This window comes from Leptidea sinapis, chromosome 2 (genome assembly GCF_905404315.1).
Source record: "Leptidea sinapis chromosome 2, ilLepSina1.1, whole genome shotgun sequence".
NCBI lineage: Eukaryota > Metazoa > Arthropoda > Insecta > Lepidoptera > Pieridae > Leptidea > Leptidea sinapis.
Window position 1 is genome coordinate 7,778,662 of NC_066266.1, and position 27,668 is coordinate 7,806,329.

The 27,668-nt window shown below is 36.6% G+C and overlaps 5 protein-coding genes across 6 annotated transcripts in view; 4 read left to right on the forward strand and 1 right to left on the reverse strand.

The window, feature by feature from the left end:
• Positions 1 to 27,668, forward strand: part of LOC126976118 (guanine deaminase) — a 338,523-nt gene that overhangs the window by 244,849 nt on the left and 66,006 nt on the right. The gene's annotated exons all lie outside the window — the stretch shown is intronic.
• On the reverse strand, positions 2,478 to 8,260 carry LOC126976733 (cytochrome c oxidase subunit 5B, mitochondrial-like). Its single transcript, XM_050825276.1, has 3 exons — positions 8,169 to 8,260; positions 5,297 to 5,471; positions 2,478 to 3,490 (listed from the first exon to the last, which is right to left on the reverse strand). Exons 2-3 carry the CDS (start codon positions 5,463 to 5,465, stop codon positions 3,315 to 3,317), a joined length of 345 nt encoding a protein of 114 aa, XP_050681233.1. The 5' UTR covers positions 5,466 to 5,471; positions 8,169 to 8,260; the 3' UTR covers positions 2,478 to 3,314.
• LOC126976612 (larval cuticle protein A2B-like) lies at positions 9,354 to 15,773 on the forward strand. Of its 2 annotated transcripts, XM_050825090.1 has the most exons (3): positions 9,354 to 9,407; positions 10,708 to 11,077; positions 15,465 to 15,773. In XM_050825090.1, exons 1-3 carry the CDS (start codon positions 9,396 to 9,398, stop codon positions 15,611 to 15,613), a joined length of 531 nt encoding a protein of 176 aa, XP_050681047.1. In that variant the 5' UTR covers positions 9,354 to 9,395; the 3' UTR covers positions 15,614 to 15,773. The 2 variants fall into 2 exon arrangements, with proteins under 2 accessions (XP_050681047.1, XP_050681039.1); XM_050825082.1 differs by lacking the exon at positions 15,465 to 15,773 and having other exon boundaries at positions 10,708 to 11,316.
• Positions 19,179 to 19,997, forward strand: LOC126976610 (larval cuticle protein A2B-like). The gene is made up of 2 exons (XM_050825050.1): positions 19,179 to 19,229; positions 19,383 to 19,997. Exons 1-2 carry the CDS (start codon positions 19,218 to 19,220, stop codon positions 19,905 to 19,907), a joined length of 537 nt encoding a protein of 178 aa, XP_050681007.1. The 5' UTR covers positions 19,179 to 19,217; the 3' UTR covers positions 19,908 to 19,997.
• LOC126976608 (larval cuticle protein A2B-like) lies at positions 24,169 to 27,527 on the forward strand. The gene is made up of 2 exons (XM_050825034.1): positions 24,169 to 24,203; positions 26,934 to 27,527. Exons 1-2 carry the CDS (start codon positions 24,192 to 24,194, stop codon positions 27,477 to 27,479), a joined length of 558 nt encoding a protein of 185 aa, XP_050680991.1. The 5' UTR covers positions 24,169 to 24,191; the 3' UTR covers positions 27,480 to 27,527.

The window sequence follows — 27,668 nt, forward strand, 5'->3', positions numbered from 1 at the left end:
CTATTTTTACATAAAATATTATACCTTTGTCGCATTAGGATGTCCTGTAATGATAGCGGATGTTTTGATAAAAATAAATAAACATATATATTTAATTACACTAATTTGTAATATACTAGAAAAGCATTGACCACTGTTTGGAATGGTAACGAACGGAATACCGTGAAAAAAAATACGAGGGTAATTCATAATTTATCGTGTGTTCGGAAACACTTTATTCCTACATAATATTATAGTCTGCGCGTAGGACAATGAACTGACCAATTTATCGTAATTTAAAGTTACCGTTATGTAAGGAAAAAGAAGAATCCGATAGAATCTACCAACAAGAAACTTATATACCACTTTAAGATGTTTTATACACTACTAGCTGACCCAGTCGACGCTGTTCTGTCAATAGAAATAAAAAAATGTAAGTATTTGGGAACAATGTAGTCTAAAGCCATCGGAAATATGTAACAAAGTAAACGAGTTAAAATTGAAAAAAAAAACGTATTTTTGAATGATTTTATTTTATTATGTTGTAATAAAATTATTTAAAGATTACTATCGTATTTGTGTAAAATATTTAACTTTATAGCATTAAAATGGATATAGTATGTTATACTTAAAGCTGGGGTCCCACAGTCCGCTATTCTACGGATCAGCCACGCACAGCCGACGAGCACGGACGGCGACGCGCCGCAGGCAGGGCCGTTTTTTTTTTTTTTTTGTTTTATTATGAAAAATAGAATTACAATTTATTATTATATAACAGGCCAAAAACCACAGAGGTTTGTCCGGCATGTTAGAAGAAATACTATTATCGATTACAATTACAATAAATATTAACTTATAAATACACAATTTAATAATATAGTTACAATACAAACGAAAAAATTCCAACGTTCGAACGGTGCGTGTCGGTCTGTACCGGCCTGTTGTCACTGCCAGTCCAACATGTTAAGGGTGGGGTCCCACGGCCTGTGTCATCGCAGGCTAGACCATATCTTGACCGCACCTTTGAAGTTACCGACTAGTGTTGGATGCCGGCGCACCGTCACAGACGTGTCTGTGCTATCACGGACGAGGCCGGTCCCACAGTGCGTCGTGCGAGCTGGTCTGCGTGCGTCCGTTATGCTTGGGACCATGGGACCCAAGCTTAAGAGATACATACGCCCAGGGGCGGATCTATATGAGGGCTTTTTGGACATGGGCCCAGGGCCCCTTGAATATAAAGGTGCCTACACTCTTTCTTATATGGCATTCTGTAATCAATAATCTATTGTATGCAGATATTTTGTGAGTTTTGTGAGGTTTATGAGAGTGCACCTCCAGGGAGGACAGTAACTCTTTCTGTCTCATTAATGAACGCACTGTAATGTTATTCCAAGTTTGAATTCTGTAGTGACAAAGGTAAGATAAAGACGAAAAGTTTTAAATTTGGAATAACCTCGCGTTTATTATTAACACAATCTGTGTTTATATGATACAAATCAAATGACGTAAGTACATTATTTAAAGCAGGTATTTTACATAATGACTATTAGTTTATAAATTAGGCTAGCCGATGCGTAGCATTAGCCCAGGACCCCACAAACTAAAGGTCCGCCCCTGCATACGCCACCAAGGACTTTTCTGTGGACCTATATAAGATACACAATTTCACCATATTTTATTTTGTTATATCTCAAAGGGTTTATTTAGCGTTTTCGTTGAAAGCTTCTAGACGGCTTATTTTTCCGACACCTCCAACAAGTACAATGTATACAAATATGTATACAAAACCTTAACAAAGAACATATATAACCTTGCTCGACGCCATCCACTGGTGAAAACAGAATGAAAATCGGTGCAGTAGTTTGTGAGTTTATCGCGAAAAGACAGACAGACAAACGCGGCAGAGGAATTTTTATAATATGTAGTGGTTAAATAAAGTGGTTATTACAATATTGGAGTAATAATTATGCTATATTAAAAAGGTCTTATTACTAAATGCATTATTACCTTTTAAGATGAATACCGCATGCAAATAATTAATCGCGAGAGAAGAAAGTAGAAAAGAGTCGTAGTGTTTGTACAATTTCAGTTTGTATCACATTTGTTTTAAAATACACGAAATCTTTTGTTTATATATCATTGCTAGCTGACCCAGCAAACGTTGTATTGCTGATATTAAAATCGCGATACATAAGTAACTATTGATCGTAGATGGGTGAAAATTTGAAGTTGTATGTATTTTTCATGCTGACTCATAATCAAACAAATTAAAAAAAAATGTCAAAAAAAATAAAAAATTGGCGTGGACCACCCTTAACATCAAATATGATAGATGAAAAATAGATGGTGTCCTATTCTCAGACCTACCCAATATGCACTCAAAATTTCATCAGAATCGTTCAAGCCGTTTCGATGGAGTTTAACTACAAACACCGCGACATGAGAATTTTATATATTAGATAACAAAGAGATTAAAACATATACGATATTAAGTTCTATATTTATTATAATATTATATATATTTAATATATGAATTTAAAATTCCATTTTACCGCACTCTGGTTATAAACAATAGCATAATCACACACACACATCGAGATCAAACCTAAAGACACGCGTACATTACAAACTGATGAATAATCCACAGATTTTAACAAAATCAGCAGATTTTTGCCCTGCAGATTGATATTTTAATGGAAGCTTCTTTAAATGAGAACAAATGACGGCACGAGGAGATGGTCAACTATGGTCCAACTGATGTTAGGCCCCATTCTACCAATAATAGTGACAATACAGTTCTTACGAATATCAGTACTTCGGTTTCTTGTAGACAGGTACCGTCTACATCGCCACTGTTTGAGTTTGCAGCAATGTTCTGTTTTTATTATACCTACATCAATAAATTACCGATTTGACATAATATTAAATGTAAATTTGAACTCGCATTCACATCTCGCAGCTTTACGTGTGTTTTCTAACGATTCTAAAGTTTTGACCCATTAGTAGAGTCTCTCCTATACTATACGCATGAACGTCTCGTAGTTGAGCTTCTACATTATATTTAAATCGACTTAGTTAAATAAAAATTAAGTAAAATAAATACGACCACAGAATAACGAAACAAATACTGAAGGTGCGGCAACGGCAACGTGCTGTGTGATGGAAAATTGGCAACGTCGCATATAGGTACATGGTTTTGCTGCGTCGGTTTCGGTAGCGGACTAGTACCATTGTGCACTGAAGTCCTTGAATCGTAAAATGGAATGGCTCATGTGTAAGTTTAAGTAGCAACAATGATACGCGTGTCCTAATTTATGCAGGGCTAATGTAAAAAGCTATAAAGGCGCAACAGGGCAAAGCATAAACCAAAATCCACAGTAGCAACGTTTTGGTTGGTTCTTGTGCAGCCACATGAACTTCACGTGCATATCGTTGGGGTCGCATAGGCAGCACACCAACCTTTTGTCATTCGCGCTCGGTATCAAATTTGGACACTGCCACGTGCCTGGACCTAAAACAAATCCAATCAAATCTTAGAACAAGTAGACTCACAATCACGCTCAAAAATTGTCCGAAGCAAAACTGCCTACGCGCCTATTAGGCAGAGGTTTCATTCGGTTGTACTACGACCGCGCTTTGAATACAACGCCACGCAATGATATAGTGAAAAACTGTCCAAATAACACCATATCCAAACGAAAAAGAAAGAAGGGTCGTATTTCAGGTAAGTGGCCCTTTAAATTAACAAAATTGTGTGACTAAATTGACAGTTTTAAAACATTTTGCTCAAATTGCTAAAACTTAATGTTCTTGCCTTGTGTTCGCGTCCGTCTCGCGTGTGATGTAGTGTTACTACTTCTAATGAGTGTATTGAATAAATAGATTCTCAACATTACTGCCACGAAATAAGGTGTTAATTTGAATGAATGTTAGTAGGCGAGTGGAAGTCTAGTCATTTCTTGTACGTCAATTCAAGCAAATTATTAATTCCAAGAGTACTGAAAGATTAGAGAACTCCTTTTTGTAATAATTATTATGCTAGCGGCACGCTATGATGCCCGTTTTGACATATAATTATAATAGTGATGTGAAATGTCAATTTATTCTCGAAAACTGACAATTGACAATAAAGAACAGTAATTTTCTCCTTCAATGTAATTATTAATTAATACAAAACTTCATGAGTGGACAAACGTCAAAACGGCCATCATAGCGTGCCGTACGTATAGTTCAATATGTGATTGAGGTCCGAGTAGACATCGATTTCCAGACAACTGGTCTATAGGTATTCAGAAAATTGAACTGTATTTAACATCAACATACTAGCTTTTTACTATAAACGCCTGACTACAAGGTATTTGTGACAGAATACCAATTTTTAATTTTTTTGATCATCTGCCTGTTTGTCAATCTCCAAAACCGAATGACTGATCTTTCTGTTATAATTAATTATTTAAGAAATAATTAAATAAAACTCATTGTGATCTAAATCTGTTTCAATGGTTAGATTAAGCGGAGTCACGAGGGAATGCTTATATTTTTTATGGATGAGGAGGACAAACGAGTGTCAGGGTCACCTGGTGTTAAGTGATCACCACAAACATTCACTTGCAACACCTGATGAATAACAGGAGCGTTGCCGGCTTTCTAGAAAGGTACCCATGTCGTATCGTCCTGGAAAAACTGCAGAAGGAATCTCACACACAGTTTGATCGTACGTGGAAAAAAGTTCCAGTTCCAGTTGGAGGCTCCTTTGCACAGGATGCCGGCTAGACTATGGGTACCACAACGGCGACTATTTCTGCCAGAAAGCAGTAATGTGTAAGCATTATTGTGTTTCGGTCTGAAGGGCGCCGTTGCTAGTGAAATTACTGGGCAACTGAGCATTAACATCTCAAGGTGACGAGCGCAATTGAAGTGACGCTCAGAATTTTTGGGGATTTTCAAGTATCCTGCTTGGCACTGCATTGTAATGGGCAGGGCGTATCAATTACCATCAGCTGAACGTCCTGTACGTCTCGTCCGTTATTGTCATAAACAAAAAGTTCCTTGAAAACCGCAATGTGGAGGAACGCCATACATCTAGATGGTGGGGATCATATACTAATTTGTGGCGTGTCGTGCGAAGATGGAATTCGGCGGCAGGAATCAGGTGAAACAGGTCTTCGGAACACTCCCCGTGATAGATGCGGTAGAAGATACTCAATGAAGCGACGTCTCTACGCAACGCCAAGTGATCCAGCCGTTCACAGAGCACTGGGTCCTCGATAGTTCGAGCAGCTCCATTTCATGGTTCGAATAACTACTTATTGCTTACCTTTTTTAATAGCCAGCATTCTGAAAGGGTCACAGTCACCGGCAAGATGCGCCAGTAGTTCTCGCTTCTCTATTCCAGTCAACTGGTCCAGAGTATCGTGGAAGCAGTAGCGACGACCGACTACTCTAGAACGCCGGATGGTGTTCAGTACTGGTCGTATGCTCCACATCCTTAGCTGCGTCATAATTATATTATTTACTAGCTGACCCGACAGACGTTGTTCTGTCTATATAATAAATAAAATAATGTTTTTATATGAATTTGTCAATAATATATCATAACATCAAAAATTACTTCGTAAAATATGCACCCTGCTGTCGTAATGAAATTGTTTCACAGCAGAACTGTCAAACCGTGCGTCAATAAATTCTCTCATTGAAATTATGTATGGACACATCAAAGGAAAAACAAATTTGTTGTTTTTATTTAATTTAGCAGCATTTTTTCACCATTTATTCACCTTTTAAACCTTCCCTGGACTTCCACAAATAATTCAAGACCTAAATTTGCCAAATCGGTCCAGCCGTTCTCGAGTTTTAGCGAGACTAACGAACAGCAATTCATTTATATATATATAGATTTATATCAACCAAATTGTTGGTTATACAAATGCTTATGATATTATTGCCGTATTGTTATAAACTAGCTCCTTAATAATCATTTAGAGCAAAATTTAAGGAAATAAACTGTTTAACTGTTGCCTCTCAATATATTCTTGATAATATTATACGCGAGCGGACGACGGCCGGTCTATGCGTCAACTCGTGAACGGGTGTAGCTTATGGTGCCAGGTTATAGATAATAATTCATTGTATTTGTTGGATGCGATTAGTAATTATGACAGTAAAAAATTGCAAATCGCAGCAAGCTCTGAGCCATGCTTTATAATAGGGTAAACAAGGAAATATATATCCATTCAAAACAACTTTATGAATGTAAAAAAATGCTAGTAAGTTGGATAAATTCACTCACTTATACAGAAACTGAAGAACTTTTAACACAATCATATTAATTTAACAGTAACACAAACATTTAATTATAGACATACTTATAAAAGATTCATTCATTTGATCACAAACACACATTGACTCACACACACTTCATTATACCTCTCACACCTTACTTATCACTCACAACACACCCAATGCACACCTTATTTCTTAGTATGCATACTTCTTAGATATACTTCTTCGTAATTAGAGTTTGATTGTCTGTAAATAATGTAATAAGTATCAATAAGCTATGGAAGAGCGGAGTCTTCTGCCACAGGCGCTATAGAGCTTAGACGGAGGCTCCAATCATGACTATTGACATATGTACACACTTGATAAAGAAAATAAACATTTTGTTTTTGTATTTGTACAGTAACCACGACCATCATGTTCACGAAGCATCCTTACACAAACAATGAATTGAAGCTACAAAGGTTGATCAATATACGATAATTTATATTTATACAGTTTACTTTTTATAAAATACTAGCTGCCCCGAGAGACGTTGTTCTGTAGATAGTAAAAAAACAACTGTGTTATATTTCAAAACATCAAAAGTTATTTTGTAAATATGCTCCCTGTTGTTAGAATGAAATTGTTTCACAGCGGAACTGTCAAACCGTGCGTCACAATTCTCTCATAGAAAATATGTCCATACAAAACAAATATTGAAAATAAAAATAATTATGGGTCCCAAATCGAAATAAAAACTATCCTATCTCTTAAGTTGGACTAAACTGCACTCCATGAAGTAATCCCCATTGAAATCCGTTCATTAGTTTAGGAGTCCATTGAGGACAAACATTGTGACACGAGATTTATATATATTAACATTTGATATTTAAAACGGTTTTTAACTTTGAAACTGATTCAAAGTTATATTGGATGCAGCGTTTTACAAACTAATTTGTTTTGTAAATTACTGGCATTTTAAAATACTCTATTGATTGAACGGTGACGATACAAGAAATAAAGCTAATTTAATTAAGTTTATTTGACTTTAACTAAGTACATAAGCACATAAGTGAATTTGCTAGAAACTGTACTAAGCAAAATGTTAACACGAGGAACAAAGAAACTTATTATGCCTACTACTCGGCTTAATCGAGTTATTAATTCTTTTGCTTTTACCACAAGATCCCAGAAACTGTTCGAAACAAATGTGTTACCAAATTCAAAAGAATTGTTAATAGTTGTTAATGTGGTAAAGGTTACTATTACTATTCAATATTGTTTGGTATTACATAAATGACTTTCTTAATGATACCATAGATTGGTAATGGAGCGACCGCTGTTTAAGTTATAAATTTTATTGTTTGGAAAGTTTTATTAGAAAACAAGAAGCGCGCTGAGTTTTTCACTCTTAATAAACAATTTTAAATATAAATATTTGAATTTGAATTTTTCATTACTTCGATTGCTAATCTTTATTAGTTATATATAATATTATAGGAGGTAAAAGTTTTTGAGTTTGTAGGGGGGTAATCTCTGGATCTAAACTTGAAATTTCTGTTACCAATAGAAAGCCTCACTATTTGTGAGTGTCGTAGGCATTACTGTATTATATTTATCCAGAAAATAGATAGAAGGAAAAACGATCTAACACAAACACATCGAACGATGAGAGATATATTGTGATTGTTTTGTATACATGTATGTGCCATGTGGCAACATTGAAATTTACATCCTTTTTGATTCCTTACATTACCTACCAAAAAATTTCTACAATTTGCTTGCAAGAAATTTCAATACTTAATATTATCAGTACTTAATATGTAATAACTAGAGCTATGTTGGTTATTTTATAGTATTATAAGTTATTTGTGATAAATCTACCCCTATTTCATAAACAATTAGTAGCTTACACAGTAAAAACTCACATTTAATATAATTACTCCCTTAAATTTATTTTACACGTAGCAGATATTTTATTCGAAACCTTTTGGGTCCCTTGACAGTCGTCAAAAAATAATTGACAAAGTCATAATATTAATTATTTCTTATTTTAAAACTAATCCGCAAAGGTTCCATTCGTGAAAAGAAATAAATTTAAATAATTTATACGTCTTGGTAGAGCCTCTTGTTTCTAGACAACCCACAGAGACAACTAGCAAAAACAGGCCAGGTTTATTACCTTAGTGTGCGTGATAAACTGCATTTTACACAGAAATAAAAGTATTATTATTTTTATTATTTATTTATGAAAATAAGGCACGAGACGAGCAGGACGATATATAACCATAACAATGCAGTACCGCTCAGGATATTTGAAAAACATAAAAAACATATAAAGATGTTAAGTCTCATTTGCCCAGTAATCTCATTAGCTACGGCGCCCTTCAGACTTAAACACAATAATGTTTACAAATTCCTGCTTCTAGGCAGAAAAAGGCGTCTTTCTAAAAGTTCCGAAACGCTCCTGTGATTCGTCTCATGTTGCAAGATAAAGTGGGCAGCAGTGATCATTTATCGGTACAAATTAACGTTTAAAGTGAAAATGGAAGAGAAGCGAAAAAGGGAAGAGGAGGACAAACGAGTGTCCGGATCACCTGGTGTTAAGTAATCACCGCCGCCCACATTCTCATGCAACACCAGAGGAATGACAGGAGCGTTGCCGGCCTTTAAGGAAGGTGGACGCGCCTCTTTTTTTAAGGTACCCATGTCGTTAAATTTAATGTAATGTAATAATAATATTATACATATTTTTGATGGTATACAGTATGTTAGATCATTAAATGTATATTGATCAACCTACACAGCAAGGAGCTCGTAATATCTCTAACACAATAAGGGATTCATAAAGACACCTACATTGAGATTTGGAGTCAAGGATTTCAAAGAAAGCTGCTACCATTGAGACGCAAGTGATCTTTACATATCAATCCATCGTGTACTCTTATGCAACTCGAACAAATTAATAAGTCGTGTATTGTTTGAAAGCGTGTGCTAAAGAGTGACTTTTTAAACTATCCGGTTGATATCTACGATCGCGTAGTATTAACATGTGCCTCAGGCAGTCGAGTTTAATATAAAAGTCAGGATTTTTATCGTTGCAGCACATTCATATTGAGGTCTCCTCATAGCGAAGTCACATTCATATATCCAAAATGGCTTTTAAGGTAAGCTCTTTTTGTAAAGCTTTTATAAGTTTGTTAACTTTATCAAGATCGTATCTCTTCAGTGTTAACTCAAACTAACGAAATACCTACATAACGTATATACCTACAAGATTAACCTAAATATATCTAAACTCCTCCGAAACAGTTGAACCGATATGTATGAAAATGTGTGAACACATCGGGTAGATCTGAGAATTGGCCAACATCTATTTTTCATATCCCTAAATGATAAGGGAAGGGATAACCCTAATAAATTTATTATTATTTGACACATATTTTTATTTTTATTTTATTTGATTCAGTATTAAAAATAGATGTACAAGTTCAAATTTTCAGCCGTCTTTGATGAACACCTATTTTGTATCGCAATTTCTATATTATCTGTTCCATCCACAGATCCGCAATGGGGTTGCAAGGTGGAAATCAAATATAATAATTATTGTAGTAGGATACATTTTATATACGATATATTTGGTACGTCTCAGAATCGGTCGTCATCTATCTTTTTTACACCATAAATTTTAATTATTGAATATTTTTTTATTACTATAATTGGCAAAATAACGTTTGCTGGGTCAGCTAGTGTTATATATAAAATTCTCGTATCGCGGTGTTTGTTACCAAACTCCTCTGATGTGATTTGTGTGTAATTTTGGGTGCGTGTGGGGTAGGTCTGAGAATCAGCCAACATCTATTTTTATAGCCCAAATTTCTGTTTTTCATTTTTTTTATTAATTTGCATGGCAATACAACGTTTGCTGGGTCAGCTAGTTGTTTTACAAATTGTCTTTTATTATATTTTCAATGTAATAAGCCGCACGCCTCCATTATGATCATTTTCCTTTCGATCGTCTTCTTAAAACCACACCTACAAAAATTCTGTTGATTTTTCAGTATTTATATTCATCTGGTCTTGATTTATTTAAAGCTTAAGATAAAAAATATGTGAGTAGAACTTTGGACGACGCTTATAACTGTTTTACCAGTTTTACTGCTAGACAACGCAATATTTGAAGTTAAAAATAAGTTTAATTTATTGATGTAAGCTACAAATTGAAAACGTGATATAGGTTGCTACCGTAGATTGCTTTTTAGACGGTTAAGCAGCTTCTTTAATCCCACTTAATGTTGTTTGAATCTCTTTTGAATTTATACCCTTAAGCAAAGTTCGATCAGATAAAGACATACAGTTTTATTTAGTCTTTAGAACATAATCAAGAACTTTCCAACAATAATATTAGTCAATAGGATTCTTCAATTATTTTGATGTAGTTATATATTTATTGAATTTTTTTTTCAGTTGTTAGTCCTGATCTGCGCAGTCGCCGCTGCCCACGCCGGAGTGATCGCTCCAGTGACCTACTCCCACGCGGCGCCGTTGGCATACGCCGCCGCCCCCGCAGCCCACCTCGTCCACTCTGCACCCGTCGCCTACGCCGCTCCCGTCGCCAAGGCCGTCGAAGAGTACGACGCTCACCCTCAGTACAGCTTCGCCTACGACGTACAGGACGGCCTCACCGGCGACTCCAAGAGCCAGCACGAGAGCCGCGACGGCGACGTGGTCCAAGGGTCCTACTCCGTGGTGGACCCCGACGGCACCAAGCGCACCGTGGACTACACCGCGGACCCGCACAACGGTTTCAACGCCGTCGTCCACAGAGAAGCCTTAGGTGTTAAAGCTGTTGCCCCAGTCGCTAAGATTGCCCCGCTCACATACGCCGCTGCCCCAGTGGTCCACTCTGCCCCAATCGTTCACGGAGCCAACTACATCCAGCACGCGGCCCCAGTAGCCTACTCCACTCCCTACATCCATCATTAGACCAATGCTCTAGTCAAAGTGGGATATGACGTCAAGTATTAATTTATTTTAGTTGTAAATTACAAAATAAAATAAAAATAGTTAAAAAAAGTGCTGTCTTTCTATTTACTTCACCCTCTCCATTATTATTTATTCTATTTATAATGTTACACTGAAACACAAATTATCTTGTTTCTGGGCTGGGTTGCAACTTAGCTATTATAGTTAAGGTATAAGTCAAATTTAAAGATAACAGTAACGTTGACTTTAACATACACTGCGGAATGTGTTGCGCTATCGTTTTCCTTGACTTGGTTAAAGTTAAAAGTGAAATATCAAGTCAATATCGATTGTTTATTTGAAACTTTTGATAGGTCGCTATTTAGCATTAACAATAGCTTTAACCAGCGTAGTAAAATTGTCAAATGGTGCAATAGATTTTAAAGTGTTTTTACAGTTTAATTATTTGGTTTTTAAGCTTTGTCATTAGCGAAGTCTCTTCCTAAAGCGAATGTTATACTTGTGTTTTTTTGTTACTTATTATTTTATTTAAATTTATGTTTTTATTTTGTTTCTTACTTCAGCAACCATAAACCTCGGGTTTCGGGTCGTCAATTCGCTAGCATATTTTACGTCAATCGTTATATTTCATTTTACTAGTAACCTCCGATGCAACGCAATCCGCGAAAAAAATTGTAACATTTAAGGGCCTAATACAGGACACTGTATTAGGCCTTTACTGACAAGTAAGAGTAACATTTGAGTTCACTTAGAGCTTTTACCATAGAACAGAACCATCGATTATGATTTTCACTACCAACAACTGACGATAATTAGAGTAAGAAATTGAGAAAAATCTCCCGGATTTAGTCAATAGAGGTCGTCTATGATCACGATAACTTCTAGGTAACACACATATTTAGCCACTCAGTATAAATTAATATTGCGTTTGCCTGGAAGGTGGTGACACATTCGCCGAATAGACCATACAGATAACGTGCGAGTTGAATGCAGAGTTCAGACATGCGATAGTGCTGTGGCCTAATTATTATTGATGACGATAATCATGAGTGTGTCGATAAATTTAAAACAATGCTTTAAACTTAGATTAAGGATTGGTCTCCACTGCGCTCCAACTAGATACCAGACTACCTAAGAACTGAACTACCTAAGAACAGGTTTTTTATTACGACAACTATTAGATGCAAGTGTGCGAGGCATCTTGACACTTAACAGCATCTTTAAAATTTTGTTACATATGCTTCGTGGTTTTTTACATTGAAATTAATAAAATACAATAAACTTACTGATGATATGATATGATCCTAGTTTCTAGATCTAGTATTTCTTGTAGTATTATTTTTACCAAGTTTTACTCCTCATCCGAACCCTCGAGAACCTTGGAAACGATACACATATTGTTGAAAACATAATTTTGCGCGGCGATCATCTTGCATTAAAAAAATGATGCGAAATTCGTTCTCTGCACCCTCGAGAACCTCGGATTCGATATCAGTATTGTTGAAATCATAAATTTTGCGTGGCGGCCATATTGGATTTCAAAAATCATCCTAAATTCGTTCTCTGCACCCTCGAGTACCACGGATACGATATCCATAATGTTGAAATCATAATTTTGGGCGGCCGCCATCTTGGATTAAAAAAAACAAAATGGCGCGTAACCGTGACGATTTGCTAAAAAATTTCTCTCATACGTCAATAATGAAGTTTCACTTCAATGAATAAATTTTTCATCATTTTAATTTATTAAATCTCAAATTTTTGTTCTGCCTTCCAGCTTTTTTCAACAAACATTTCTAAAACATTTGTCGCCATTTCTCGTGCTGATAATGAATAAAACCCCGTTTCTCCCGGTATGAAATGAAATCTGATGGACTCGAATCAGTCATTATTAAAATAAAAAATAAAACAGAATCAGAACTACAGTATTAATGCAATAACGATAATGAGGAGGGCACAGCACTACACTGCAGGCGAGGGAGGCGAGGCGTGCGGATAGCGGGGGGAGTTGCACCTGCTCCTTACCTCAGGCACCGCCTACATTCAGCTTCCGCTGTATCTGTACCTTACATATTCAGATGCCCACCTGTTTCTATCTCTTCAGAATTATTAAGGCAGTTTCAGGTTGACATCGAGAAAGGACTGCTATTGCCACTTCTACAGCAATGAGATCATGTCACTACCTACAAAATGGCACATAATATATACTGTAATTAAATGTATATGAAAACTCAATACTTTTTTAGAAGAAGTTTTGAGAAACTTTAGTCCCCATCCATAATTATTATAATCTATCGTCTAACATTATACGAATATAATATTAATAAATAGAACCGATGAAAATATTATTACGCCACATGATTTAGTTAATAGTTATTTGTTCAACAAGTGAGCAAAGTTTGCTACGAGTTCCGACTTTAAATCACGAATTGGCGAAGTAGTCTAGAATTGAATCACGAGCGCAGCGAGTTCTAATATAGACTACTGAGGTAAAGTGAAACATACAACTCGTCTAGTAAAAGTAAGAGAAACAATTAAGATTATATTTAACAATATTTATTATAAATATCAAATCCTCGTAAAAAAATCAAAAGTTTAAAAAATTATAAATTCAAATTTCGATAAGTAACATAAATTTTTGTGACAATGAGATAATATGCTAAGCTAAAATGAGTTTCGGAACGCACCGGATCGCATTGTTTAATTTTTAACGCGGAGTAATTCCCGGATGTATGGTCACGTGGGGTTCGTTTGCCTCACGCTCGCAAACTCGCAACAAAAAGCGGTTTTGCTGCAATTTCACGTAGCAATAGCGCCCTTTTCGTTTTCGTTTAGGTGAAAATATAATTGCTTGCTCGATTCAGAAAATATGAGACGAAAATATACAACGCCATCTTGCAAAATTTTGAGGAAAGTTCAAAAATTTATTTCAATAAAACACGTTGTACTAAATAAATATTGCAAACCCTTTGAACCCCCTTAGAGTTTGAATTTTGAAAAATCCTTTCCACGAACACACCTACATCACTTAAGGAATATCTGTACAAAATTTAATGGTGCTAAAACCAGCGGTTTCAGCCGTGTGTTGATCGATCAGTCAGCCAGTTTCTGCTTTTATATAAATAGACCTTAGATAATTTATATGTCTAGATAGACAACCGATGAAAACAGGCCAGGTATATTACATTAGTGTGCGTGCATTAATCAAAATAGAGGTAAACAGCTAACCTCAATTTTTTCGACGTGTCGACAGCAGTCATAGTCTATCTAGATATTGAAATGATCTAAGATATATACTGATTTTAAGAAAATGTTACCAGCAATCTTACAAGACATTGCGGAGCTTAAGAGCAACTTTTATCAACATTGTATCAATCATCTTACGAGCATATAATGTTATCTCTCGCCCCAGGCACTCGAGATCAATATAAAAGCCAGGAGTCACATCGATTAAGTACATTCAAAGACAAGTCTGCTCATAGCGAAGTCACATTCGTTTATCCACAATGGCTTTTAAGGTTAGTGTATGTGTTCAGGTTTACTTTATATAAAAGCTTAAAAGGTTTTCAGGTAATTCGTAAATTGCCAATAAAAGATTCAATTATAATAAATAAATGGATTCTAAGAGTATTATAATTTTATTAATTTTAACTTTTGGGATTAAATATACAAATTACAGGTTACAAATTTAATGAGTATTATTTTGATATTATTAGAAAGTGAACAGTGAGTTAATTATATTATTTATAATACATCAATTCTTAAACTTAAATAATTATGCTCAACTAACTTACTACGAATGCACATCATTTCTAAATAATTTCATCAGAAATGATATGTATATAATAAGAAATGTTTCTTTTTTCAGTTGTTAGTACTGATCTGCGCAGCCGCTGCTGCCCACGCCGGAGTGATCGCTCCAGTGACCTACTCCCACGTGGCACCGTTGGCATACGCCGCCGCCCCTGCAGCTCACCTTGTCCACTCTGCGCCCGTCGCGTACGCCACTCCCGTCGCCAAGGCCGTCGAGGAGTACGACGCTCACCCTCAGTACAGCTTCGCCTACGACGTACAGGACGGCCTCACCGGCGACTCCAAGAGCCAGCACGAGAGCCGCGACGGCGACGTGGTCCAAGGGTCCTACTCCGTGGTGGACCCCGACGGCACCAAGCGCACCGTGGACTACACCGCGGACCCGCACAACGGTTTCAACGCCGTCGTCCACAGAGAAGCTCTAGGTGTTAAAGCTGTTGCCCCAGTCGCTAAGATTGCCCCGCTCACATACGCCGCTGCCCCAGTGGTCCACTCTGCCCCAATCGTACACGGAGCCAACTACATCCAGCACGCGGCCCCAGTATCCTACTCCACTCCCTACATCCATCATTAGACCAATGCTCTAGTCAAAGTGGGATATGGCGTCAAGTATTAATTTATTTTAGTTGTAAATTACAAAATAAAATAAAATAGATAAAAAAAGTCATGTCTTTCTTTTTACTTCACCGGAATCGAACCGGGTTCTACTGTTTTCCGGATCACCCAATCTGAGCTATTATAGTCTTGTAAATAGTGGCGAAATGTATCTCTGCATTCCAATGTTATTGTAGCTGTTTCTCATTAAAACACAGATAAAACTACATTTTTTTAAAATTGAAATGTAGCTAGATCGATTTATCCCCCTGAAATCTCCTGTATACTAAATTTTATGAAAATCGCTGGCGCGGTTTCCGAGATTCAGATATAAGATTATATACTTTTGTTTTTATCTTATATCTTAAGTATAAATTTTACATATATTTGTATTTTATTTGTAATTGTATTTTCTAATATGGGCTTGCTCGGAAATAAACGACTTTATAATTATTACTATTGTGATTGCGAAGCCGAACAACCGCGAGGTCGAGGGATCGAATCTCAGCCGTGTTTTTAAAGTTTAATGTTTTGGTTTTTAGCCTTTGTCATTCGCGAACTCTCCCTAAGGCGAATGTAATACTTGTATTTCTGTGTTACTTATAATTTTGATTAAATTTATTTTTTTATTTTGTTTCTTACTTCAGCTACCATAAGCCTTTTGAATCAGTTTTAAAGATTTACGATGAAAATGCAGGTAATGAAGATGGTGAGAGAGTCGTTGAATCTATTGCTATGAAAGTCTATTTTTCTGAGAGAAAGAGAGAGAACTATATATTTTTATTTTACATTAAAAAGTTTATCTTTCTGAAAAACAACTTTCATCCATAATTTGAATCACTGTTTTACGAATTTACGATCAGGTCACGTGTCGTGACGCGAGTTTAAGATTTTATACCCATCCCAAGAAAAGTGCTCACCGCCACTAAAGAAGTTTTCACTTCAAAAAGCGTGCGAACGAGAAGAACATCTGTCAACGTCGTACAGTCAGCTACGGTTGGAATTAGTTCTTTAGTATTTGAAATATTAAGCCACCTTAATGCAAAATTAAAATAATTTTAAATAGGCCTTACTTTGCGGCTATTCATAATTATTATCCTAATGTTTGAGCTTTTTTTAGTTTTAATTCCGCCAATATTTGAAACTCAGGCTCAGTCTCGTGCCAGAGTTTGGCGAGTCAACATCTCCTGAGGATGACTCGTGTAGAGGTGAAACACGTGTCGAATTGTTTAAAGACAAATATTGGCAGAATAAATACTAAAGAAAACTCAAAAACATTGGCACCTTAATGCAGCTTGACAAATCAAAATTAGTCATGCATTATTGGGCTTTTGGGTCCTCTATTCGCCAGCATATGTTACGTCTACAGTTGTAATTCATCTTACTAGTCACCTCCGATGCAACGAAATCCGCGAAAAAAATTGTAACATTTAATATTGTGATGCATTCACCGAATAGCTCTTACAGATAACGCGTGAGTTAAATGCAGAGTTCAGGATTGCGATATTAATGTGACCTAATTATAATTGAAGACGATAATCATGAGTGTGTCGATATATTTAAACAGTTAGAATGAAAAAAATTATAAATTATTTTTTCATCATTTTAACCTAATAATTAAATCTCAAATTTTTGTTCTATCTTTCGGTTTTCTTAAAATGGCGATGCGCCATTTCTCGTGCTTGGCCATAAATAAAAAACCCGTTTCTCCCGGTTTGAAACGGAACCTGATGGACTCGAATCAGAAATATTAAAATAAAAAATAAAACAGAATCAGATTTACAATATTAATTCGATAGCGATAATGAGGAGTGCACAACACTACACTGCAGGCGTGCGAGGCAAGGCGTGCAGACAGCGGGGGGAGTTGTTCTCACTTTTTACCTCAGGCCCCGACTGGATTCAACTGGCCCTATATCTGTACCTTACACATTCAGATGTCCTTATTTTCTTCATTAAGGCAGTGTCAGGTCATATCAGTATCAATAAAGGACTGCTATTGCCACTTCTACAGCAATAGGATCATGTCACTTCCTACAAAATGGCACATATATACTGTAATTAAATGTAGGCATACTAGGAACAAAACAGTTTTGATATTCATATAAAATGCGACGAAACAGATAAAACAGATATATTTGCAGACAACACTGAATCCTTTTTAATTTTTCTAACGATACTCTAGCGCCTAATATAATACGATTATTATATTATTAAAACAAATCTTATAACTATATTTACAATACTACGACTACATAAAATTAAAACTATCATTACGTGGAAGCGTACCAAGAATACTGGCAGCATTACCGCGTTGGATAGCAAGGCTGATCCGTTGACCGAAATAGCTGCCAGCGCTTGGGTTTCCAGTAGCCTTATTGAGGCGCGAAGATAGTATTTTGAACATTCTCCGCGCCTCTGGGCCCCACGGGCCAAGTGTCTCGACACCAAACGGCACAAAGATACATCTTTGACTCACTGAGACCAACATATTTGCGACGCTTGCCGTCTTCGGCAGTCGAAGCAGCAGCCCCAGCACCAACTGACGTAACTTGGACATGAGAAGGAGCCAGAGTGTCGACGCAAGTAGCGTTCCACACCAGCGCCCTTCCCCGTGCCCAAGCCACCAGCGTCATTCCATCAGGACGCTTGCCATCGCGGCGGGTAATACCATTTGGCTCTAAAACAGCTGGTATATTAAGAGCGGCAAATGCCCTGCGGACGACTTCATGAATGCTGGCGTGACGACTGATACGGCCAGCCGATTTTAGGCAGGATAACCCATGGCGTCCAAGAGCATCTACCTGAACGCCACATCTACATTAATATTATTAAATATAACATGAAAATATTATTACACCGCATAATTTAGTTACATAACTGCTTGCTTGATTCAGAAAATATGAGATGAAAGTATACAACATCATCTAGCGAAATTTAGAGGAAAATTTAAAAAATGAACTTCAAGAAATTTCAGGTCAAGAAATTTCTTCCAATAAATCATATTGTTTAAAACAAACTTTGCAACCCCTTTTCACCTCCTAAGGGGTTTGATTTTTCAAAAATCCTTAGAAACACCTACACGATTTCAGCTGTGTGTTGATTAAGCAGTCAGCCAGTTTCTGATTTTATATTATTAATAGACATTAGATAATTTATACGTCTAGATAGAGCTCTTGCTGCTACACAACCGACAAAAACAGGCCAGGTATATTACTTTAGTGTGCGTGACAAGCTACGTCTTACACTTGCGATTTGTAAGTCAGTTTGTGTTAGTGTGCGTGCATTACTCAAAATAGAGGTTAACAGTCGTTCTCAATTTTAGTCAACGTTTTCACAGCTGTCAAGACATTGAAAGGATCTAAGTAAAATACTAGTTTCAAGAAAATATTACCAGCAATCTTGCAAGGCAGTGCGGAGCTTAAGAGCAACTTTTATCAACACAGTATCAATCATCTTACGAGCACATAATGTTATCTCTCGCCCCAGGCACTTGATCTCAATATAAAAAGCCAGGAGTGACATCGATTAAATACATTCAAATACAAGTTCTCTCATAGTGAAGTCACATTCGTATATCCAAAATGGCTTTTAAGGTTAGTGTCAGGTTTAGTTTATTTAAAAGCTTAAAAAGATTTCACGTAATTCGTAAATTTCCAATAAAAGATTCTATTATAACACTAAATGAATTCAAAAGATTCAACGGTATTATGCTGAATATATACCATAATAAATATAACTTTTTTCAGTTGTTAGTCCTGATCTGCGCAGTCGCCGCTGCCCACGCCGGAGTGATCGCTCCAGTGGCCTACTCCCACGTGGCACCGTTGGCATACGCCGCCGCCCCCGCAGCCCACCTCGTCCACTCTGCGCCCGTCGCCTACGCCGCTCCCGTCGCCAAGGTCGCCGCCGTGGAGGAGTATAACGCTCACCCTCAGTACAGCTTCGCCTACGACGTGCAGGACGGCCTCACTGGCGACTCCAAGAGCCAGCACGAGAGCCGCGACGGCGACGTGGTCCAAGGGTCCTACTCCGTGGTGGACCCCGACGGCACCAAACGCACCGTGGACTACACCGCTGACCCGCACAACGGTTTCAACGCCGTCGTCCACAGAGAACCCTTAGGTGTTAAAACTGTTGCCCCAGTCGCTAAGATTGCCCCACTCACATACGCCGCTGCCCCAGTGGTCCACTCTGCCCCAGTCGTCCACGGAGCCAACTACATCCAGCACGCGGCCCCAGTATCCTACTCCACTCCCTATATCCATCATTAGACTAATGCTCTAGTCAAAGTGGGATATGACGTCAAGTATTAATTTATTTTAGTTGTAAATTACAAAATAAAATAGAAATAGTTAAAACAAGTCCTGTCTATCTTTTTACATCACCCTCTCCATTATTATCTATTCAATTTATAATACTACACTGAAATACAAATTGTTTTGTATGTTTAGGCTGAGTTATACCTTAGCTTGGCTTTGTTAACACTCTGTGCATGGGAAAATTCTTCACTCCCAATTGTACGGATTGTTTTAGGGACTCCAAATTATCATGGCGTTTATTGCAAGCCGTACTCTCTAGAACTGACCATAAATCTTAATCCAGCGGAATAAGATCGGTAGTAGATGACAGTAGGTCACCAGCTCTGATGAAGTCCGAAACGTTCGTTTCCAACCAAGGCTGCGTAGACTGAGCTTTATAACCCGGCGCCGAGTCTTGCTGGAAGTACCATTCTTGGTTATTGATCATGGTGTTGTTAAGGGGCTTCACTAACTTCTGAAGATTGGTATCTTGATACACTTGCGCCGATGTATTGATACCTTTTTCACAAAAGTATGGCTCAGTCACTGCTTCATAGCTAATAAATAGCCCACCAAACCATCACTGAAGTGCCGGATAGTGCACACGTTGCACTCTGTCGAATAATTGGGAAGCCAACTTAGAGCTTTGAGCATAAATACGGTGATTTTGTATTTTAAAATGTTGCTCAATTGTAAAAAAATTCTCATCCGTAAACAAAATTTTTCTTTGACCTCCCTTTGCGTACCGCTTCAGTAGTTGTTTCGATTTTACCACCAAATTCTTTTTTAAATTATCAGGTAAGAATTAACCAGTACGTCTCTTATAGGCTGCAAGTCCTAAGTCATCTTTTAAAATACGCGACATGGTTTGAAGTGCTATATTCATCTCTCGAGATAAAATCTTTTGCTTTCGGACAGGATTTTTTCGAATTCTTTCCCTTACTGTTTGACCACCTTTTTCGTCGAACACTACGTGGACGGCCAGATCTTTTTCTGTCACAAACAGAGCAAGTCTCATTGTACCTATTAATAGCCTGGTACACAAACATTTTACTAATACCAAGCGTATGTAGAGATTCGGTCTATCGATCGCAAAATTTTGTTCATTGTATTGGCGCCAAAATGAGAAAACTCAATGGACAATCATATAAAAATTACAGATTCAAAATTCAAATGTAATATTTTGTTTATTGTTAATGTATATAATAAATAAAATAATGTTTTTATGAATTTGCTAATCATAACATCAAGAATTATTTCATAAAATATGCACCCTGTTGTTTTAATGAAAATGTTTCACAGCAGAACTGTTAAGCCGTCGGTAAAAATTTATCTCATAGAAAGTATGTCCATACAAAACAAATATTGGAAAAAAAAATCTTTAGATTGTAAAGGAGGATGGCGAGAATGGACCCACATAATTTAAAAATTAAGGAAGCATCGTTTAATTACAAGTTTATATTAAATATAAACTTAAGTTTATACGATGTTAATACAAAAAATATTGAGGCGCTTAGATATGGGAGTCATAAGAAACAAATTCTTATAATTTATTAAAAAATAAGACATCTTGCACTAACGGAACGTTTTGCTCAATTATTGACATCTACAATTTTTTGATATGACAGTCATTTTTTATATAGATGTTCCGACACCATCAAATTATCTATATCTACCTACTCAAATCAGTAATTTAGTAGTAATTCAAAATAATATTCAATAAGATTATTATCGTTTTTTGATACTAAAATCAGTAGTTAAGTATCTTTAAAAGATTCGATACCTACTTGAAAAAATAATGAATTGTGAATCCTCAATTATTAGCTACTGGCCAACTTCTCACATATATATTATATTATCTTTTACCAGACAGTGATTAGGCATAGACATAAGATACAAATTATTGATTGAACAATAGATATCGATTAATAATTTTAGGTTATATTTTAGTTTTAGTTATATCTTTTTTTCTCCCACTTTTTTAGACTTACTTACGATTTGCTTTTTTCTTAGTTTTGACACGTTCTACAATTATTGATAAGTTTCCATGATGTACGCCATTTCCTTCAGTGGGTCCCAAAATACATGCAATTTCGCCGTCCTCCTTTTCTCCCACAATGACAACAGCCACTTCGTCAATGGTGGGTAAATTAAACCTCCTCGTGTGTTTACCGGTAGGTGTTTTGTCATCTCGATTGACAATATTATGGCTGTTTGATGTGCTCAAACTGCGTCGCAGTTCTAACATAGCAATACGACTTTTTTCTTGATCTGTCTCTCTCTGGTCATCATTGCGATAAGCACGTGAGGTAGTTCTTCTCACGTTTGATTGACAGCGACGACCTAAGTCAGGTCGTCTTTTGTAATTAATCAAAGTGATAAAAAGTTCTCACGCACCTAACAGCGTGTCTAAAGTGTCACTATCACAAATAATCAACAAAATAAAAAGTGGTTAAAAAAACTAAAAAGCGTGTAGTTTGGTTAATTCATAAAAGCGTGTTTTTTTAGTTTTTAAAAGTAATATTTGCATTGCTGAGTTAAAAATCTGTTTGGTTTTCGAAAAATGCCTAATATTAGATAAATCTGTTACAGATAATGGTTGACAATTAAAATTAACATTTAAATTCCTGTCTCATAGACGGTAGATGAAAATTATATAAATTTACAAAAATCTTATTTTGCAAATTGAAAAATGGAATAATTTGATCAAATTAATGTATTATCATCGGTCATCGATAAATCTACGAAGTTTGAACGAAATCTGGACGTTCAATCAGTTGGTCAACATCGCGCCCAAATAAAAAGCGTGTAAAAAGAGCAAATCACTTGAAATGTCAGTATCACAAAGGATAATTACTTATGTAAAGAAATGTCCTCGCGCACATAGCGATAGTACATAGTTCGTCACACACAAAGATAGAAGGATGCAATCGTTGTCTAAGGTATCGATCAACATAGAATATGTATCGACATATGGTTGTCAAATGTCAAACATTATGGTTAGGTACAGATTTTTTTTTTTTGTGACAAAACTTAATATTTATGTTTATCAGTGTACATAAAAATAATCTTATAGATATTGTGATAGATAGTTAACAACTGTAGTTAATCTACCAACTATAGTTAGCTAAAATTAAATTTATTTTATTACCTCCTGAGAAAGTTGGAAAGATTAATTATTAATTTTAAACAATTCTTTCAATTTGATTTCTGAAGGAGGGACGCATCAAAGGAAAAACAAAATTGTTGTTTCTATATAATTCCGAGTATTTTCATATTTATTTATCTTTTAAGCCTTCTCTGGACTTACACAAATAATTCAAGACCAAAATTAGACAAATTGGTCCAGCCGTTCTCGAGTTCAGGAATTCAATTTTATATTTATAGATAATTTTAATTCGTCTTTGTAGTAATAATTACATTCCACTTTAAAGGACTTGGAATTACGAGTGTAGGTTTGTTTCGAGTAGATACATTATGTACATCACTATTCTTATTAAATTGGCTTCTATGTTTATGGGCCCACAGGGGATTCTCGTATATGTACTGGCAGTGTACTGTCAATATTAATTTCACTAAACTTTTCGCTCAGTGAATCCCTTCAACGCTTTTTATAGACTATTCGGTATCCCCTTTTTAGCAGCACAAATATGTTATCAATATCTGCGGCCTAATTTACCAGTTTTCGCGCCTATTTCTGTCGTGAGGCAGTAATGTGTAGCTAGTGAAATTACTGGGCAAATGAGACATCTTATGTCACAAGGCGACGAGCGCATTTGTAGTGCCGCTCAGATTTTTTTTATGGAATAGGAGGACAAACGAGCGTACGGGTCACTTGGTGTTAAGTGATCACTCTTGCAACACCAGAGTTATCACAAGAGCGTTGCCGGCCTTTAAGGAAGGTTTTTTAATAATCCTGAGCTGCACTACATTGTAATGGGCAGGGCGTATCAATTACCTTCAGCTGAACGTCCTGGTCGTCTCGTCCCTTATTTTCATTAAAAAAAAATTACATAATATTTCACAACACTGACAATCTACACGCACATAGAGATATATCGTCGAAGTTGGCACAAGCCACGCATTTTCCGCCATTGGCAAACTGTAGCTCATTTTTATTACATGCACATCCGAACTGATGCGTCCATACAATACTAAGTATGAACTTGACCTAATGGCTCAACAATCGCCCCTATATATACCTCGACCATCCTGACTCCAACATAGTACACTTGGCACTAACAAACCATCCTTACAATGGCTTTTACGGTAAGTCTGACAAATAAATACATACGATTGTTTAGATTTAATATATTGTTTCGAAAAATTTAGTGATTCTAATAAAGTAAAAACAAAAAAATGTGTGTGTCAACGCACTCAAGAAATTATTCATGTTTGGCGTTATAAAACAAAAATCCATAATAATTTTTATTCTTCGTGCTATTTTACATTTGTAGAAAAGACAATATTGTAATAAAGAAGGTATTAAATGAAAATAATATAGTTAAAAACTAATGAAAATATTGTTAAAGCGCACAATTTAGTTAAATAACGTGTTAATTACATATTATAATTTTTTTTATACAATTAGAGAGATTTTTTTATATACTTGAATATGGATCGAAATTAAAGAATGAATATTGTCTCGTTCTCATCCATTGGATGTGGTTTAGTAGACACAAGAGGCTTGAGTTACAAGAGTCTCGCTAGCTTAATTATAATACAAATGGTCTAGTTGACCAGCTATCGTTAGGGTGTCGAATTTGCGTGACGATGCGCGCGCGTCGTTAAATTCACTCTGATAGCGGTGCAAAACACTCTTCTGGCATTCATTTTTGCGTTCATTTAATAAAATCAACAATATTGTAGTTTGTTTGGGGTTGAGCAGGTTATCAACTGTAAAGTAGATCCTATAGATGAAGCCACAACCTGAGAGTTGAACAAAGTAAACAAGATTTTGTAACAATACGTTACTCGAACAATTGGCTAAATTGGTTAGAGCACTGGCACGGAACGCCGGAGGTCGTGGGTTCGAGTCCAGCATCGTTCATAAAATTTTGTTTTTCAAATTTTATTTGTGTATTAATCATAGAGGTGAGGGTTATCACTTTAAAAACATAACATATTGTTTAGATTTACAAGAGTGACATCTCAAGTCAATTTCCTAATATGCAAATATTGGGGTTAAGCAGGTTATCAACTGTAAAGTAGATTCTTTAGATGAAGCCACAACCTGAGAGTTGAACAAAGTAAACAGAATTTTATAACGAGGCGGTACTCGAACGGTTAGCTCAGTTGGTTAGAGCACCGGCACGGAACGCCGGAGGTCGTGGGTTCGAGTCCCGCATGTTCATAAAATTTTGTTTTTCAAATTTTATTTGTGTACAATATTGTACTTGTCTTTGTTATTGCTATAAAATAATCATAATCTAATCCCAGGCTGTCGGCTCATTTAGATATTCAGCTGTGGAGTAGAAGGATTTACGAAAGAGCCATTTTTTAATAAAACATTTTATAATTTTATAGGAATCTTAGTTTATATTTACTTTTTATAGAATTTTATAAGTTTATCCCAAATTCACTGTAATTTTTTGTTATAATAATTGGAATATTAATTTTTTCATCTTATTTTGACTCAAATATCGAAAAAGAAACCCTTATTTTTACTCAAAAATTCACCAGTCAAATTATCGGCGTTTTTCGAAAAATTGGCCTCTTTCTGTTCGTCAAAAGCTCTACCTTCCGAGAGTGTACCTTCTGATAGAAAAATATAAATTACAATGGTAATTGTTCGGAAAATTTAAGCGTATAATTATTATAGTAATTTCACTAGCTGCGGCGCCCTTCACACCGAAACACAATAATGTTTACACATTACTGCTTCACGGCAGAGATAGGCACCGTTGTGGTACCCATAATCTAGCCGGCATCCTTTGCAAAGAAGCCTCCCACTTTTTGTTCTGAAGTAAATTCTAAAATCCAATAATGACAGCCGTGCACAGAAGGTAGTTAGTTTATTATTCAAAGGAGGTGATTGAACGGGTCCTTGAATAGCGCAATGAGCTTGTTAGTAATTTCTCCGCACAATATTGTTGCGTAAGTGTCCTAGTCTCGCCCGCTAACCGTGTCACTATTTCAAGTACGCTGTGACGCATCAATGTAACTCGTTCACTTACAAGATATCTGTTATACTTTTGTGCTACACATGCATATAATTAACGTTGTAACTAGAATTATATTGTGAGATTTTTATTATGTAACTATTAATAATATGAATAAAATTATTAAATATTTTATTATACAATTCGATAATTAGAATCTATATATACTGTAAAGCTTAATATGTTACGTGTATGTGTTAAGTAGTATATTCTAAAGGCAGGTCAGGAATGCCATCAATAAAATTCTTTTACAACAAAGTTTATGCCAGAGGAATTTGCGAAGATTTTCTTTATCTGATGGGCAAACGGGGAAGAGACTCACGTGATGGGGAGAGTTGAGGCAACCACGGATGGACATCCGTAAAACCACGGGTCACTGTTGACCCGTGGTGAAGTAGTTGAAAAGTGCTTTGACACAACTTAATAAATACTACTACTATGTATTGAATGTCCCTGAGTCGTATCAGTTCGGGAAAACTGTAGCCAGTTACTGATTCCACAACATAGCTGTGCGAGGTGACGTTCCTCGTAAAATGCAACATGATTCGGGTGGAATTTTGCATTTTGACATTATGTCCCGAACAACACATCTGAGCACTCTCGGTGATTTATGCTTATACTAGCCGTTCCCGCCCACTTCACTGGGTGAATTTTAAAAGGAAATAAATTAATTTTTTTTTCAACATATTACAAATACAATAAAAAAAAAGTAGCCATAAACCATCTAGGATAAATTTCGCATCGAACGGTGGTAGTTTCATGTCAATTCGATCAGTGTTTTAGGCGTGATTGAGCCTCAAACAAAGACCATTTTCATTATATATGACTTGCTTTTCAGTTGATCGCTGTCACCTTCACCTTGGCGCTGGCCCATGCTTCCGCAGCACCAGCTGTGGCAGTGGCTGCTCCAGTAGTCGCTGCGCCCGCTGTCGCCGCGAGGCTGGAAGAGTTTGACCCTCTCCCGCAATACAAGTTCGGATACAACGTAGCAGACTCCCTCACCGGCGACTACAAGAGCCAACACGAGCAACGCAACGGCGACTTTGTCCAAGGGTCTTACTCGCTGGTAGAACCTGACGGCACCCAGCGTATCGTTGATTACTCAGCTGATTCTGTGAATGGATTCAATGCCGTCGTTCGCAAGGAACCCTTAGTCGCCGCAGCTCCCGCTGTCGTTGCAGAACCAGCTGTAGTTCCAGCACGAATTGCCGCGGCTCCTGTAGTAGCACCGGTTGCAAGATACACCGCAGCATACACCGCCCCCGTCGCATATGCACCATACACCGCTCCTGTAGCCAGACTCACCGCATACAACAGTCCGTTAGCCTATTCTGCACCTCTTGTATCAGCAAGACTAACCGCCGCACCAATCATCTCGTATTAATTTTTTAATGACTTTTGTAACTGATTAAAAGACCGTGAACTATCTTAACGTGCCCTGTCTTTATTCATATCCTTTTAGCTACTGTTTCCACTCCTACTGATATAAAGTAGTAAGTAAGACCAAATACCAGGATCAATTGCCCTGTATTTCTAGATGCAGAGTGTATTGCTATTCCTAGCAGAGCGGTGT

Coding starts and splice junctions, on each gene's coding strand:
- LOC126976612 (XM_050825090.1), top strand. Junction 11,078..15,464: donor CGTCCACAGAGAAGCCTTAG/GTGTTAAAGCTG, acceptor GAGAAGCTCTAG/GTGTTAAAGCTGTTGCCCCA.
- LOC126976733 (XM_050825276.1), bottom strand. CDS start 5,465: ATGTGGAGCATACGACCAGTACTGAACACCATCCGGCGTTCTAGAGTA. Junction 3,491..5,296: donor AATGCTGGCTATTAAAAAAG/GTAAGCAATAAG, acceptor GATTTGTTTTAG/GTCCAGGCACGTGGCAGTGT.